This window comes from Schistocerca cancellata, chromosome 2 (assembly GCF_023864275.1).
Source record: "Schistocerca cancellata isolate TAMUIC-IGC-003103 chromosome 2, iqSchCanc2.1, whole genome shotgun sequence".
In the NCBI taxonomy this organism is placed as follows: Eukaryota; Metazoa; Arthropoda; class Insecta; order Orthoptera; family Acrididae; genus Schistocerca; species Schistocerca cancellata.
Window position 1 is genome coordinate 412,457,884 of NC_064627.1, and position 17,452 is coordinate 412,475,335.

General features: G+C 44.8%; 1 protein-coding gene across 1 annotated transcript in view; it reads right to left on the reverse strand.

The window, feature by feature from the left end:
• Positions 1 to 3,641: 3,641 nt before the first annotated feature.
• Positions 3,642 to 17,452, reverse strand: part of LOC126146027 (juvenile hormone acid O-methyltransferase-like) — a 93,716-nt gene continuing 79,905 nt past the window's right edge. Inside the window, exons 4-5 of the mRNA XM_049915595.1 lie at positions 16,499 to 16,649; positions 3,642 to 3,903 (exon numbers count right to left, since the gene is read on the reverse strand). Of these exons, the coding sequence (XP_049771552.1) occupies positions 3,728 to 3,903; positions 16,499 to 16,649 (327 nt within the window). The 3' untranslated portion in view covers positions 3,642 to 3,727. The remainder of the gene's footprint in view (positions 3,904 to 16,498; positions 16,650 to 17,452) is intronic.

Consider the following 17,452-nt stretch of genomic DNA (forward strand, 5'->3'; position numbering starts at 1 on the left):
TAAGACCTTGGCTAACATACTACCAACGTTCGTGAACGTTGAGCAGAGGAACTGGGATGAGGTGCTACTTTTAGTGACGTTTGCCTTCAACACCGCCAAACAAGACACCACAAGATTTATGCTATTTTTCCTGGTGCATGAGCGTGAGGCTACTACGACGATGGACACAGTTTCCGTTACATCCTGATGATGTGGACGACGACTCCATCTGCCAGGTGTTAACCAGAGCTAAGGAAGCTCGGCCGTTAACTCTACTCCGCACGTTGCATGCTGCAGGCTCAAGAAAACGATCGCCGAAGGTATGACGCGAGGCACCGCCCTGTTGTCTATCAGCCTGGTGACCTCGTCTGGATCTTAACTCCTGTTTGGAAGGTTGGTCTCTCTGAGAAGCTCCTCAGGCGCTACTTTGGACCTTATAAGGTCGTAAGACAGTTGTCTGATGTTACTTATGAAGTTGAAGTTTTTCGAGCCCGACACAAGACGAAATATGAGAGATACGGTCCACGTCCTTCGAATGAAGCCCTACATGGATCCTGCAACCCTGGGTAAATTCGAAGCTCCAGTGACACGCAACAAGCGGATAGGTGACTAAGAGCGTAGCGGCGAAGAAAGTTCTAATAAGATCGCCGCCAGGGCGAAGATCCGCCAGCGGGAGTCAGAGTATGCAGGACTGATGACTCGTTCCCGTTCTAGGACGACGTAACACCGAGACGCTGTTCTCTTAAGGAGGGAGCAGTGTCACACAAGTAGATGAGTAGCACAGTCACCTTGGTGTAGTGGTTGTGATACCAGACTGTTGCATGGAGGATTGTGAGTTCAAATCTCACCTTAATTGTAAAATTCTAATTTCTAATATTCGATTGGAGTACATTCTGGAGGTACCCACAAATATCGATAATCATTGTACTGGAATGTTCTGTAGCTGTATATATACCGTATGTGCTCTGGCCGGATGCAGTTCGCTCCGCGCTGTTGTCTGTGCAAGTACTGAGTAAACCTTCGTGAAGTGAGTGTCCGTCGTTCATCTAATTGCACCTTCTACGTGTTGACAAATTGCCTTGGATGATAAAGCAACTCAAAATGTAACTAAATTACGGAACACTGATGTTTTACCTCAATAAAATGAAACGAGGTAGCTGCGATGATAGAACAAACACACCCTTAAGAGACATCCTGTAATCTCTAAACTGGGCATCACGGTTTCCTGCAATAAGGTTACCTCAGTTATGAATCAAATATTCCTTCAGAACAGCAGCTTTTGGTGCTAAAGTTATTCTGTTAATGTTGAGCTTTTGTCTTACAGGCTTACCATAACATGGTAAGAATGTAACTCCTTGAGTGAGTAGGTAACTGAATACATCGAAAATTAAATGGAATTATGAAGTTACAGATCGTTCTGTCATTTACTCTTTGCAAAATATTTTTCCAAATCAACATTTTCAAATTGCACTATTTCTTATTTCGTTGTTTCATCTGAGTCGGAGGAAGGTCGTAGATTGTGTCACTTGTGTATTTTGGATTTCTGTCTTCACGATTTAAATTTTAGCCTGTGTGTTGTCCTGATGCTTGTATTTACCGTGATTACGAGCAGTCTTTGCGCAATGTTGCGATCTGATCCAGCTTCACCATGTGTGCCTTGTGAGTGTCCTTGTTTGGTTATGTTTCCATAGGGATCACGAGAGTAGTCCTTGCTGCTTATTTTCTATTGCAATTACTATCGGGACATCTGCTGTTCATTGGTGTATTTAGCCGCTATTTCTCTTTGTCAAAGGAGATCTACCTTATTGTAGTAGTCATTTCAGAAACTTCTATTTCCTCGAGAATTTGAGAGTTGCACTGAAGCCGACTTCGGCGAGATATTTATATTCTCCAACTCTTTCAGGAAAAAACTGAAAAACTCTGCCGTGTGGTCACCCTTGTCATTTATGTGCCACATTATCTGTATTTCATTCGTCCGTTATTTGCGTCAGACGGCGTTCAACTTCGTAGTATCGTCATTATCTCACATTACTTCCGTCGTGCCGTTTCTCTTCTTTCTGACACTGTTTCGAAATCGTCGTCGTAGCAACATCACCTGGAAAATGGCAATATTTCCGCACGGTTATTAGCTATAATCTTTGTGGGTGTGAAAAGGTTCGAAAGTTTTAGTTCCTGGCACCTTTCTTGTATTACTCGTTCTAAAACGTAGGCGAGAATATACGATAGTAACACGTTATCCAACTCCTGCCTTGAAGTCCAAAATGTGACCCCTGAACGTTTGGAAACCAACCCCGCTTTGGCATACTGTCAGCATTATGTATGTCGTTTCCTAATACAAACAGAAAAATTATGTTGACTGCCAGTTTATGAATTATTCCCTTTGTTTTAAGCTTTTTGTTCTAGGCATTTCAGGATGGATAGTGGTAGGAATGTTTGCATTACTGGAAAGAAGAACTTTACTTTTTACCTCTTCTATTCTCTTTTTTACATAGAAAATGAGCCGTTGACTTATCAGTTATCTGAGTTCTCTCGTATGTTTGCTGTGGTTTATGTGAAGTTCTTACAGGTTATTCACGTACGTAACTGCATAATTTTCCTATTGTGGCGGCTTATCTAGCACGAATTTGTTTAGTCCGCCCTATTGGTAATTTTACATAAAACTTGCAAATAGATGTATCTAGTAATGCTGTAGGACGGCGTACATTTCTGAACATACACCTTCAGCAGTGCCTTCTCGCTGGCAATCAGGCTATCCAGAAGTACCTTCGCGGCTATTAAAGCAAACCACTCTTGTGGAGTACTTTTGGATCGTGCTTTCTCCCTTTGGAGAGTAACGTACATAATTTTAAGAAGCGTACTACACGTAGGGAAGAGTAAGAGAACTGATTGGAGTCTAGATGTCAGTTACCAAAAGACCACCGATCTTCCAAGGAAGTGTTATTGTCCCGATGCTACAGCTGTTGCGTTCGGCGAGGTTTCTGAGTTGAAACATATGATTATATACCGGAGCACGTTCGGAAGTCCCCGGTAAGAGGTAAGCAGCTCGACTGGAGGCAGTTTGGCTCTAACACAAGAGGTTTACACACTGACGGGTGAGAATGTTTTTACAAAAAAGTTACCCTAGTCGTTCTGTAAGCTTTGTTGCGCTTTGGTAAATTACTACTTGATCTCTCCAATTTTGTTCGAGCCCATTCTTCTGTTTTAGAAAGCGTATTTTCAGCGCGCATCACAAAATTCCTGAGAAAGCTGTTTTGTTGAATTAGTTTCATTATCTGACGTAATCGTACGCAGGTGTTCTGATGCATATGAATACTGAATAGAACTATGTTTACATCACGAAGCTGGCCATTCTAGGGGGGGGAGAGGGGAGAGATGCGGAAGAAAGCCATGTATCCTTACGCTACTGTAAGGGAACTCATCACTAATGGCCGTTATTCTTATTGGTATACATTCCGAACTTACAGTAGTTCTCGTCGGAAACTTTTAAACATTGTCTAACATTTGGTGGTGTGGTGGTGTGATTCATTGCATCGACATTTTTGTCTTTCACATTGTCTGATGACCTGTAATAGCAATGAACAACACACAGTCCGGAATCAAATAGCGTACTCTGAATGCAAAATTTATCTACCTACGATATAAAGGGAGTCTCCTCAATAGGTGCCTCACTAGAATAGGAAGCACCATGTCTTTCCAAAGTGCAGTTAAAGTGCCGGACGGGACGCACAGCTTCCGATTTGCTTAAGAGTCACTTTTTTCGTACGACCACAGTCAGTCTTGAGAAATGTAATCTGTAATGACCAGTGTCTTCTGCAACTGTCACTCCGCACAGACCCTTGCACCACTGGTATACATCCCCAATGTAGTTCTGTCTCACCTCAAGTGGCATGCGGTGTACGAAGGGGTCAACGGCGGTGAAGTATTCTGGAAAAAAGAAAAATCAAGCCTTTATGAGGAGAACGTACAAAGTAGCATATGCTTTTTTCATAGTATTCATGTGTGACGTGGCAGTACTGTGATAAAGGCTGGGCTCTTACCTTTCTAGTAGGGATCAGTGTTTGCTGTGGTTATCCAGTGCACTTTGGTGAAGCACTGCAACAAAAAGCGGGTGGTTCTGCGCACGACACAGGAAAGAAGTATAACGGGTTAGCAAGACTGCATCGTGCGCTCGTGTGCTCCTACTATATGCAGTTGTCCAAGTATCCATTACAGATACATAGACTCTACAGAGGCAGGCTGGCTGGCTGACGAGAAACGAAATATTAAATAATGGAGTGCAGAATAATACGCCATGTTAGTGTTAGGGAGTATTATTTGCTGAACTATCTCACTGAGTGCCACGTCGAGAGTAGTTACGGAGCATTTCCTGGATACAATCTACCATCACTGCCGGACAGTCGCTCTGATCAGGGCTCTGGAGGGAATGCAGCAGACTTTAGTTTGATAACCCGGCTGATCTTCCCCACTTCCAACAGAATCTTACATACTGCTGCTGACTAAATTACTGGATTTCAGGGAATACGCAATGCTTGACTTAAAGTCTTAGCCAAAATTTTGCCAGGTACCCGGCCAGTCCTTTTCCATTGGCAGCTGCGTGTAAATACGAGTGCGTGCTAGAAAACTATACCACCGCTTGTTGTATGTGAAAATCTTTAAGCTTTTTAAATAGAACAGACGTCAGAAATATTCTACATATTTATTCTTGGTGTCTACATATATATTTCAACAGTTATCCTGCCGACGAACATTTTTCTCAAGGGGACATCAGTTTTCTGACACTGTCACTACTGATTGACGAAGCCAAAACCTTGCCTCCGCTAGAACCACTTCAGCACTATCAAAGTTATGTCCAGGAAGGTGTTCTTTAATCTCGGTAAACAGATGAAAATCGAATGGAGACAAGTTAGGACTGTATGGAGGATGTTCGATGTCAGTGAACCAGAGGTGTCCAACTATTTTAGATTTCTCTGCGCCCATGAAAGAAGAATGGAGCTTTCCAAGTGCACCCTACGTCTTCCAATTCGGAACTATTACACCACGTTGGCTCTCTCAAAGCGAGGCATTTGCGTTGCACTCTGCCATGTTATAAGCTACAATTCGGAGTCTTCTAGCGGCAGGAGACTGCAAATATGTTGATATGAGGAAAGCTGTAGAATATTAAGGTCTAAGAAGACCCACAGTTTCCACATAAATTTAGGCATTACTTTTCACCACACCCTCGTACTACGGCGAGCTGCTTGTGAGTCGGTTTCGCATGTATTGTGGTTCCCGAACACGGAGACGGACTTAATGGAAATTTCTCAGTATACTTCAGTATCTGAGCACGAGTCTCAGTCTTCCGCACAGACTTAGCTAAGGGAGTTAACGTAACTTGAAAATTCGTTTTCATGTCAAGTGTTACTTTATGGACACTTGTGTGCTGAGCCAGTGAAGAAAGCACACCAATCTGTGCTGCTTAGAGTGAAGAATAATTAGGAAAATGTGTAACCTTGACTTCTTGCCGTGTAAACCCTCGAGCTTCCGACGATTTCCACTTTTTTTCGTCTGAAGGAATCTACTGTCGAAATTGTTGCTGTGATGGCCTTACATAGCCCAAAGACTACTTAGGATTGGTTGCTGGTTACGTCATGGAGTTACAGATGGTGTCAACGCCCGTGCTGCTCGCGTGACTACTTCAGCCGTAGCGTAAACATCGAAACTAATATCACTCGCTTCAATTGCTGCATCGAGAGTTCGCTTCCATACAGCGCTAAGGTCATATCCGCCGTCACGGTTTAAGGTTCTCATTTTATTTCTACAGTCTCTGCAGTTAGAGTGCCAGTGTGCGGGAGCCTGGGACGAAATTTTTGTTTCGTCAAATAATATCTTACGTCCGCTTGTGAGGCTCTGCTCAGAAACTACAGGTTTCTACAATAAACGGTTGTTAATATGCAATTAGTATTCTGCACATTGGTCGGAAGCGGTGCGGGTCGACCGACCGATTTAATTTCGCACCCACATGGGATATTGTAAATCCCATGAATCCCGAGGCCGAGGCTGTCAACAGGGCGTAGCATCTGCTTGATATTGTTAGCAGGTCAGAAAATGGAACTAATACCTTATCTTTCCAAGACTGCCTATTTTACTTTATGTAGCGCCCTCATAGAAGGGAAAGAACGCAATCTGTGGCTGATCACGTGAATGTTCGAAATTTTTTCCGCTTGCCTATCTAAGAACGTGACCCGTAGCCTTTCTTTCCGAGAACATACTTTAGATAATTGACTTATGAATCAAAGTTTGCTCATAACAATAAAATGCAGATGCTACGCCATTTTAACAACTTCCCATGTGGGTATGGAAGCAATTACGTCGGTCAGCCCATCCACAACGTTTCCGACAGCTGTGCAGAACACAAACGGCATATTAAAAATTGTGAATTGGCAAAATCTACAGTTGCCGAGCGCAGCCTCACAAATAAACGTAAAATACGTTTTGACGAAACGAAAGTTCCATCCCAAGCCCCCACATACTGGAACGCACACTAAAGAGGCTGTAGAAATAAAACTGTGAGAAAACCTTTAGCCGTGACGGCAGATGTAACCTTAGCGGTGCATGGAAGCTAGCACCCTGATGACACGATCTGCGACAGAATGACAACTATCGACCAATCAGAAGCCGTCTTTGGGCTATGTAATGGCACCGGATTAGCTTTTATTTACTTTCTAGTGTCCGAAATCCAGGTCACAACTCTCAGGCCAGTTTAGGGCCACACCCAAAGCTTCTTTCTCGTCCAGCCATAAATCTTAGGGCTGCACCTGAAATGGCAGTTTGGGCAGGCGAGCAGATGCTCCATATCCTGCACAGCGCCACAGTCACACTTATCATCCATGGTGCCAAGACCCCACCTATTCACATCTGCCTTCGCTGGAGCCACCACTGTCCTACGCCTTCTCAGTTTTTGTTGAATCCGAGGGGCACTTCCTGTGCAGGTGCGTAATCAGCTGGTGGTTGTTCTATTACCGTGGCTAAGAAAGTTTCACGAGATTTCAATCGCCCGGGTTTACACTCTGCCAAAAATGGGATGCCGATCGTCAATAGTTTGTCTGGAACTCTTAATTCATGTGATTTTCTGCGAGAGTTGGGATTTGCAAACCCGGCAGCTCTATATAGTTGTGGTAAACCGGTCGGTTTAAAAGAGGGGGCAAGGGACCAATCTGCTAGATGATCAGTCCCATGTTCCGAATGAAACAATGACATAAGGGAATGAATAAAATAAGTGAGACTGACAACACAAAACGGAGAAGGAAAAACCACAAGAATGATGGAAGGGCAACAACACACTTGAACAATAGAGGAGAAGAAAACCATAGAAACGCAAGGAACATATAGAAGAGATTGAAACGACAAAACAGATTACCATGGGTGGCCAACCATAAGAATAAAAAGGGAGAAGCCAGCCACTCTGCAACACATTTAAACCTCCATCCTAAAAGACATGGGGTGGAAGACAGAGGGACGAAGGGTATGCGATAAAATTTAGACCAACTGGTAAAACCCACGCTCACGAATAACACGTAAAAAAATCATCCGATGAGGCGTTGTCAGATAACATTAGCAGCAACAACCAAATATTTCGTCGCAGGGCAGTCAAAGAGGGACAGTGCACCAAAATATGGCCTACTGTCAACCGGACGCCGCATCGATACTGAGGCGGGTCTTCACGGCGCTGGAGGTAGCCATGGGTCGCCCAATCGTGGCCCATGCGGAGCAGGCAGAGAACCAGTCCGTGCAAGAGGCCCACATGGAGGCCTGTCACTCATTCGCAGTCTCCTTAATAGGAAGCAGTTTGTTTTTCGTACTGAGACTATGCAATTTCGTCGACGAAAAACCTGGCGGCGTAAAAATGAACGCAGAACAGTTATTGGAATGCCGATCTCCATAAGCGGTTTCCGTGTAGCAAGTTCGTTGCCTGGGATTCCGACGTGTCCCTGCGGTCCACTCTAACACCGTTCCAGGGCACAGATGGACTCCTGGATGGTGGCTACCAAAGGAAGACGAAGGTAGCACTGGTCGATAGCTTGTAGGCTGCTCAAGGAGAAACGTCTCCATAGGGCATGAACGGATGTGCTCAAGACCACGAGATATAGCCAACAGCTCTGCCGTGGAAACACTGCAGGCGTCGGGCAAGGACTACCTTTCATTTTGTCCTCCATGGACATTCCCGAAGACGACGTAACCATCAGCCATCGAGTCTACACTGTAAACCACTTCATGGCCTCAGTACATTTCAATAATCTAGAGGAAGTGACAGCGGAGAGCCGCGGGTTAACCGATTCCTTTGGGCCATGTGAGTGGTCCAGGCAAAGTGGAGGTGTACGCGGAAGGACATGCAGTATAGGTGATGATGGCAGGGATTCCAGATAGAAGAAATCGGACGCGGATTGCAGTTGTAAGCCCTGACCTGGGCCGCCGATGGGGATATAAACCACTGTGGGTGGGAAAAGGAGACAGTAATTCGGATGCGCAGTAGACCTACGAACGTGTGCAACGTAACTGACGAGCAGGTACGCACGCCTAATCTGCAATGGAGGGAATCTGGTCACCGGACTACTACTAAAAGATCCAGTCGGTAGTGTAACTCCACAGTGGTGCAATGGGTAGACCAAATGCAACGCTGCGGGCGCCGCCGAACCGTAAACCAGACTCCCATAGTCAAGACGGTTTTGAACAAGGGCTGTGTACAGCTGTATCAGCGTAGAGCTATCAGCACCCCATTGGTGTTGCTCAGGCAGCGGAGGGCACTGAGGAGCTGCCAGCAATTCCGCTTAGGTTGACGAAGATGAAAATCGATGTGTCTCCACTACAGTGAAGTAAAGTTCCGGTTCTGGATGAACAGTACGACGCCGACAGAAGTGCACAACGCATGACTGAGGCCGAGAACTGGAGGCCGTGGGCTAGAGCCCATGACTGCTTCCTGTAGGCGCCACTGAACAACAGCAGTACTGATTGAGCAGTACGAAATGCCTAAGTCGTCTGCATACAGAAAATTTGAGACAGACGGCCCCATAGCTCCTGCTAGACCCTTAATGGCCACTAAAAATAGACACACACTGAATACAAAGCTCTGCGGGACCCCATTCTCCTTAATATGGAGGAAATATGGGAGCACCAACTTGGACACGGGTTATACGAAGCGACAGGAAATTCTGAATAAAAATCGGGTACGGGCCTCAGACCACAGTTGTATAATGTGGCAAGCATAAGACGTAGCCAGGTAGTCTCATACGATTTTAGCATATCAAAAAAGACTGCTACAACTTGTTGACGGCTGGGAAAGCCTGTTCGGATGCATACTCGAGGGACGCAAGATTATCAGTGGTAGAGAGACCCAGGTGGAAACCGCCCTGGAACGGAGCGAGTACGCCACATGACTGCAGGAACCAACCCAACCACCGACACACCATACGGTCCAGCAACTAACGAATAATGTTGATGAGGATGATGGGCAGATACTATCCGCATAAGCGGGTTTTTATCGGGTTTGAGCACTGGTATGATTGTGCTCTCCCGCCAATGCGATGGAAAGACGCCATTGCGTCAGATCCAATTCATCACGAGGTAATGTCGCTTGTAGTCGGACAAGAGATCTATGTTTGATCATCTGACTGTGGATCCTATCTGGACCAGGAGCTGTGTCAGGGCAATGTGCAATGGCACTGAGGAGCTCACGCTCTGTAAATGCGGCTTTATAGGGTTTACTGTGGCGTGCAGTGAACGAGAGAACGTCCCCTTCCACCCACCATTTGAGAGTACGTAAGGCGGGGGGGGGGGGGAGGGGGGGGGCGTAATTCTCCGACGCATAGGCGCGCGCATAGGCGCGAGCATACTGCTGCGTTTGTGTGGCACTGCTCCTGAAGTAAGTGCTTTGGAAGCAACAGAGGGAGATTTCCCCATACCTCCAAGTGGGCAGATGAACTTTTGTGTCCCTGAGGACCCACTGTTCATGGCACAGAGTCAGGAACGATTGGCACTTGGGATGGTGATGGTGACATTGCTGCAGCGTATGTCTACGTCAACCGAATGGGGTGTAATCTTGCAGATTTACACTTAGCTTCTAAGTCATACGGTCTTCTTTTGGAGTACTGTGCAGTATGGGTGCAGTGGACGTCCACAGCATGTGGCGCTGGAAGTGCAGCAGGAAGACATGTGCCCTAACTTCCAGCACTTAAAGCACCGCATAGGGGGAGGGACGTATGGTTTAACGTCACAGCAGAGAACCATCACCTTGACTTTTCAGGCATGGTATCACCCTCAAAGGCCAAGATGAAGGCACCGATAGCAACCCAGTTGTCTCTGGTCACCTGTAAACGCGCTGGATGAAAGTAACACCCCGCCATTCTAAATTTGCGCGGACTGTAAGGAGGGGATGGTGTCTGAATCAGGACTGTGGCGTTTTGCATCTACAACAGCGCTGTCACTTCTCCAAACTTATCCTCAACGTGTTCAACGAAAAATTCATGCTTCGTAGGTAGAAAGGAGTCCCCATCAGTTCTGCTACAGACTAAAAACCTAGGCGAATATGGCTGTCTCCGTTCTGTGGTCCTACATTCCTCCCACGGTGTAGCGAGGGAGGGAAACGATTTACAGTCATACCTGTCGGCGTAGTATTCGATCTCTGCCTTCTTAGAGACTGCTGGTGCCGTACAGTCACCTGCAAGAGATGACTGAGTCCGCTTCATTGCCAGTTATCCGCACTGATACCATCCACTCTGATCAGGGGTTCGCCCCACCGGCGCCACCCAGCCACAGCCTAGGCCAACTGGCGTGATGGCCGTTGCCGAGAGTCCTGATGCCCCCGGAGGACAGCATCTACTCCTCTGCATACAAGCGGACTTTACAGTTCAGCCATCAGCGGCGTGATCCCTGTGTTGTCTGGGGGCTACCACCAAATGGGTACATGACGGCCCCACCACAACTGACTGGATAACGTCAAGGGTATTAGGCACAGAGAAATACAATATTGCCAATGGGGCGAAAGAGGAAATGAGACAATGGACGATGACATACCACGGAAAGTGTCCTTGCCCAAATAGTTAAATCTCAGGTGGAGATGCAAAACCATCACAAGAGGTTAAGTAGATCGAACGTAAGGGCACTGTTGGTAACTTGAACAAAACCTAAGGCTTCCTTTCCCCTATGGCCCCCACTTCTGTACAATTTTTAATGTTGCAGGTCATACCATGGAATGGGAACTGAACTCGTAGGGCCGAAAAGTGATAGACTCCTCTTGCGACAGGCATGAATACCTCAAGCGTATTCTAACCCCAGGACCTACAGGGGGTAGTTTTGGTAGGGAAGTAGGTTTCATGCATCCGTTGTCAGGAGCAACTCACTGTCATAACTGCCAAAATGGTCGATTAATCAGATTAGCCATGTGGACATCGAGTTGCTCTTGCCGAAGCCTGTGGTAAACGTCGAAAGCTCGAGGTTTTACCCTGAGTAGACGCTCGAAGAAGTCCGGGAATATTTTATATACAGTGCCGTCGTGGAAGACTTCGGTCTCAATTTCTGGAATAGCTGTTGCCTATCAATCGCTGTCGTTGCAGTGAAATATATTAAAAATAGTTGGTTTGAAGGCTGGTAGTATTTGAACTAACCAGATCGTGTTCACCTTGCTTCACACTTTTTTGAAGGAAGTAAACCACAATCACAGCGGTCACGGATGTGACTAAGGAATATTTCATACCTTTAACTCTTTATATTGGGGTCTACGAGAGGGTGTGCCATCAGTTTAGGTAACGTGTAATGAAATGATCATATGGCATTTTTGATTGAGGGACGGCTTCTGCGATTAATTCGGCCAGTAATCCTTTCTGCTTTGTGTCTCTTCGGTCACTAACTTTGATGTGAAATGACAACGTGAACACCCAGCTCCCAAACGGAAAATCTCTTACCTGGCTGGAATCGAACCCGGGACCCTGAGAATTTAGAGGCAGCTGTGCTAACCACCAGAGCACGAGATGTGGACAGTCATAATAAGCAGTAACACTAATCTAAAGTTATGAATTTTGGCTGAATTGGCTTCTAAAAGGAGATGACGTGACACCACCATCGCACATTACCGTCACTGGATGACGGGCAACCTATAGTTCAGGGCAAACTTTTCTTCAGCAAGCTCAGCACAACGGAACACAAGCTGAAACTACCGTTTTACTGAGGAAGTTACCATTTTTAAGGGATGCGGCCATTCAGGCTTGGTACATAGTACTTCTTTAGAATCTACTTTATCGTTAAATTTGCTGTGATGCGTTAGGAGTAACGAAACTCAGGTAAGCTTAAATTCAAATACTTTATAACCAACATATGAGGAACGAAAGTACACATTGCGTGTACGTACTTATGCACTTGGAAGAACTCAAATAACTAAGCAAGACAAGAAGTATTCACGTGCAATTGCCGTTAAGCTTATTTTCGAAAGATGATACGTCGGGACGTCGCATGCCAGACTGAGGGCACCGGACTCGGGAACGTATTACTTCATCCTGGCGCCAGATGGCATTGATCTCTAAACATATGAACTTATCAGGACGTATAGTTTACAATATACGAAATGGTTCAAATAGCTCTAAGCACTTGGGACTTAACATCTGAGGTCATCAATACCCTAGAACTTAGAACTACTTAAACCTAACTAACCTAAGGACATCATACACATCCATGGCCGAGGCAGGATTCGAACTTGCGACCGTAGCAGCAGCGCGGTTCCGGACTGAAACGCCTAGAACCACTCTGCCACAATACACAAAACATCGTAAAAATTCCTTACCATATTGCATGTGTCTCTTACAATAAACATCATATCGTCAAAATGTAACGTTATAAACAAAACCTGTCATGGAACATACACAAAGAAACGTAGAGCACACTGTACACGTTGTCCAAATATTCCATCGACATACAGCAACGTAAAGGCCGCCATTATGAAGGGAAACATTATGAAGGTTTTATTAATTTTTCAAAAAAGCCGTCAATCCAGTGAGCCCATAGATGTGACTTGTCAAAACAAATTATGAATAAATTTTCTAACCGTGTTAGAATGGACTGGGGAGAGAGAGAAAGAGGGTGATGAGTAGGGGGGCAGTGAGTGACTAAGGGCAGCGAAGGTGCAGGCGAGGTGGAATGAAGACATGGGTAAGGTGAAAGTGCTTAGTAGAACAGGCAGTAGGCGGAGGATGTTGGGAAAGAAGGGGTGGAGAAACCAGAAACTGGAAGGGAGAGTAGCACAGAGGGATGGTGGGGAACGAAAAACGAAAGGGGAAATGTTACACCAATGATACATTTTCATCGAGTTGTGTGTTGAACATTGTTATTCTCATACCTGTGAACATATTCGTAAGGTTTCAACTTAGTAGTCCATTTTAAAGTGTTCTTCATAACCGTAAGATGTCTTCTGCTACAACTAATTGACAGGTTGCATGTGATTTACAAAAAATAGTTATATACTCAGAGAAGTGCTATAATATTTTAATATATTGTCCCTGTATTCTTCAGATGAAATTACGTTCGTGGGAATTTTCGTTCTAGAAAAAAGAAATGGTCAACATGTTTTAACATTTGAAGTATTAAGTTTATTACATAAAATTCGGTTGAAGTTTACCATTGGAACCATCCTCCGTTCCTTCTTTGGCCCCTCCGTTCCTTCATGCTACCATTCCTTCCTGTTCCTCGTTCTTCCAACCCCTCTCCCTACCATCGTCCCTTGCTTATTTTCTTACCTACTTTTCACTCTTGCCCCACCCCAACAATATCCTGCTTCCACCAAATCTGTTCCTTCCTTAGCGTTAGTGTCCCCTCTCCACTATCTAGTCCCATTCCACCCCAATATGGCCAGAAAAATCATTTATGATGAAGTGTGTTTTGACCTGGCCCGTCTGTCTTATCAGTAGGTTGACAGCATCTTGTTTTGTTTGAATAATAATTTAAAAACGCATATTATTGTCTTCGTTGATAATGGCCTTTACATCGCTGTATCTAGACAATTTTTGGAGTTTGTGCCTAGCATGCTGTACGCTTATTGTTTAGTCCCATGATAGGTATTATATATGCTATTTTATATTTGTTCGTTGACGACTTGAGGTAAATGTAAAAGCAGATGTAATGTTTCAAGGGACATTTACGGTGTTATGTACATTGTTAACGCTATGTCCTGCGTCTAGATCTGAGATCAACGCCAGCTGGCGCCAAGCTGAAGGAATACGGTTCCCAAGGCTGCTGACTCGTCTGGCATGTGACGTCTCTGAGTCCGGTCTTTTGAAAATACTCCACTTTCACAGGAGTGTTTATTTTTCTTTCATTGCTGACTTTTATGAGTTTTCGGAAACATGTTTTAAGTACTTACACTCTACGTGTGCTTTCGTTCCTGATGATACAGTAGCCTCGTATTTGTATTTAAACTTCTGTAATTTTGTCTTTTGTGGTAATTTTGGCCCCACTTTTCCAATGATTTCTCGACATGTGCTTTCGCATGAGGGGCTATTTTGTTAATTGCGTACAATGTTTACGTTCCAGGCTTGATGCAACCCTTGACTTCCTGCCTATAAAATAATCATATCTGTCGTCGTAAGTACAAGAAACATCTTCGATGGTCTTTCGTATTCTACATTTCATTTGACCCTGTAACATAGGGGTCGTGGTAGAGTGCTTAAAGAGCTTGAAGTCCCATGTAGGATCATGGATTTTTACACGTTCCAGTCCCTCCACGTCCACTCAGCCTGCTATGAAGATAGTACCGGGAAATGCTGTCAGGGCTACAAGGCGGCCAGGGTGATGGGGCTACTCATCTCTTGGGGTGCGATGAACGAAAAGCCATACTCTAGTTGCAGTCAGTCCCGAAGCCTGTCCAGGCCTTTTACACCACACATTTTACACCTTACCTATTTGTATCCCATCCATTGTTAAATACATATGAAGATTACGACTCTCGTAGGTTATACGCAGAGTCTCTTCATTATCTATTTAATTATAACCATCCTGGACAATTAAATTAAGGATTTGTATTGTTAGTAATGTTAGTGCCTTGACTTGCCATCAGGCGCCAGTACTGGTACGGCAACGTAGGACTGATTATAATTGCCGTCAGTCAATACGGATCTGGACAAAGCGAGCAGTCCATCAGTTAAAGCTGCCTTATCAGAACAGCAGCAATAGTACTGCTGTTCTTTGCAGATATTTATGCCTCTACGGAGTATGGAGAGGTCCTCTTTCCACACTGGAGCCGAACGTTAACCTCCAGTTCGAATTAACTGGTGATTTGGGAATTGCTCTTTGGAGAGGCCAATGGCCAATTGCGCCGCGAATTGTTTAAGTTAGTGTTGCCATTTCTGAGAATGCTGCATACAATTTGCGATCCTCTAGCAGTGTAAGATCTGTCAATGGTTGGACATTCAATGTTCCACCGTTCGAAAAGCGTTGCTAACAATTTCTATCAATAAAGTTACAAAGGAATTACTGGCGGTTAACTGCTAGTGGGCAATGGTTTACATCAATGGGGAAATTTGAAACTTTGTGCCAGACTGGGATACAAACCTGGGTCTCTTCCTCACTAGGCAGATGCTGTGACCACTAAGCCATCCGGCCAGTGACCTTCGCAACTGCACATACTACCCTAACCCCCCTCCCCATCAGATCCAAATTCTGAACTTGTCCACACACTACTGACGTAGTGCTCCTGTCCATCATTACTCGCGGAGCTTCGAAGTTTCCTTTATGACTTCGAGCGTGTGGATCATTGGCCAGCCTGTCTATTATATGTGTTGTGTCTTTCAGTCATCTGAAAGAACTGGCACCTCATTTATATTAATTGTCTTCCGCCTCCTGAGTATCGTCTATGTACAATAAACTGCTGGAGGACTGTATCTATATACGTATATTTCTAATGTTTTAATACTTTATTTCCTATAGCTAGGGCACTTTCAGATTGAAATTTAGCGACTGTGTGGGATGGTTCGTTTGTATTCTCATCTAGCTTTACTGTGCACGCATGTGAACCTTGCTGACTAACTTCACATAAGAACTCTTTCCTCTATTTGGAGGCCATCAACAACAAGTGAATTTAGTTGTATTTGGTAAGAACAATTTCCAATTAAAATCTCAATTATGTGAAACTCGGGAAAATGTAACAAGTCTGCAGTGAAGTACGACAAAAGGTGATAAATGGTGGAATGTGTAACCACTCCTTGGACGTGTTTGACCTTTAGGTTCTGCTAGGTTGTATGTTCACCTGACCCTCTATTTAATCACTGCCCCTTTTCATACCAATTTCAGCAGTCGAAAGAAAGTGGGCAACTCTAAAGGGTGTACTCAACATAGTCCGTGCAAAAGAGAAGGTGCTGACATGAGAAAGTGAAATTTACTCTCAACCCACCATAGAGACATTACATATCGAGACTGGTTGGTCACATGGCGTTTTATCGCCGCGACGAACAAAAATGGAAGGACTAGCAGAAAGTAAGTTTTTTTAATTGTATTTAATCTCACATACCTTTCAGTTCCTCTAGAGAGTTGAAAACAGAGAATGCGTGGTTCTCTGGCACCCATGTCAACAATTCAAATCCCGTGAAGTTCATTTGTGCAACGTCATTCAGCCAATTTGTTGCCGGCGCCTGGTAAGAAGGTAGGTAGTCATTCACATCCTGAGGATATAGAGAATTATTAATGAGCTGCTACATTTATTTTATGAATATACTTACGCAATAATAATTTTTCTATATGTTTTGCCAATGTTACGATGTCATACGTCACAATACTGAAAAAAGCGGTTACTTGGAAAGAAGAGAATTGTGGGAGGAAATACATAGGACACATTCCAGTGAGTGGAGATTCCGACAGACGGCAGTGAGGCATTACAATCGTCGTCGATCCCACCTTTGGACGATTGTCGGGACGAAGACGTCCCTAGCTTGCACAAAGGGCAGGGTACGCGGGATGGTCAGGGAATTTGCGAATGTGGCATATAGTAATTGCGTAAGAAACCAAGAGTAGCCTTTGTCTTATTCGCAGAAGGGTAAACCCTACTTCTGCTAAGACCGAACGGAATTATCGCGAAAGGCACCAATAGCTAGGAACACCCCACAATGGTGAACAGGGTCAAGTATTTGCAGCGTAGAAGGAGCCACTGAGCCATAAACCTGACTACCGTGATCTAGTCTGGACAAGGCTAGAGCGTAGTAAAGATGGAGACAGGTACAGTCGGCTTCCTACAATGTATCAAATGTATGGGACAGGAGGCAGAGACCACTATTTTTCCCCATCAGCTTTTTATCAAAAATAAGGCCAAACAAACGTAACTGCTGGTCACCTAAATAAAGATCTTGAGCGGTGTGTACTGTGAGTCGACGTCAAAAATGCACACCCTGCATTTTGGTGGGAGAAAACTGGAAGCCATGGGAGATGGCCCACGCAGAGCCCCCTCAGATGGGACCTTTGAGCTGGCGCT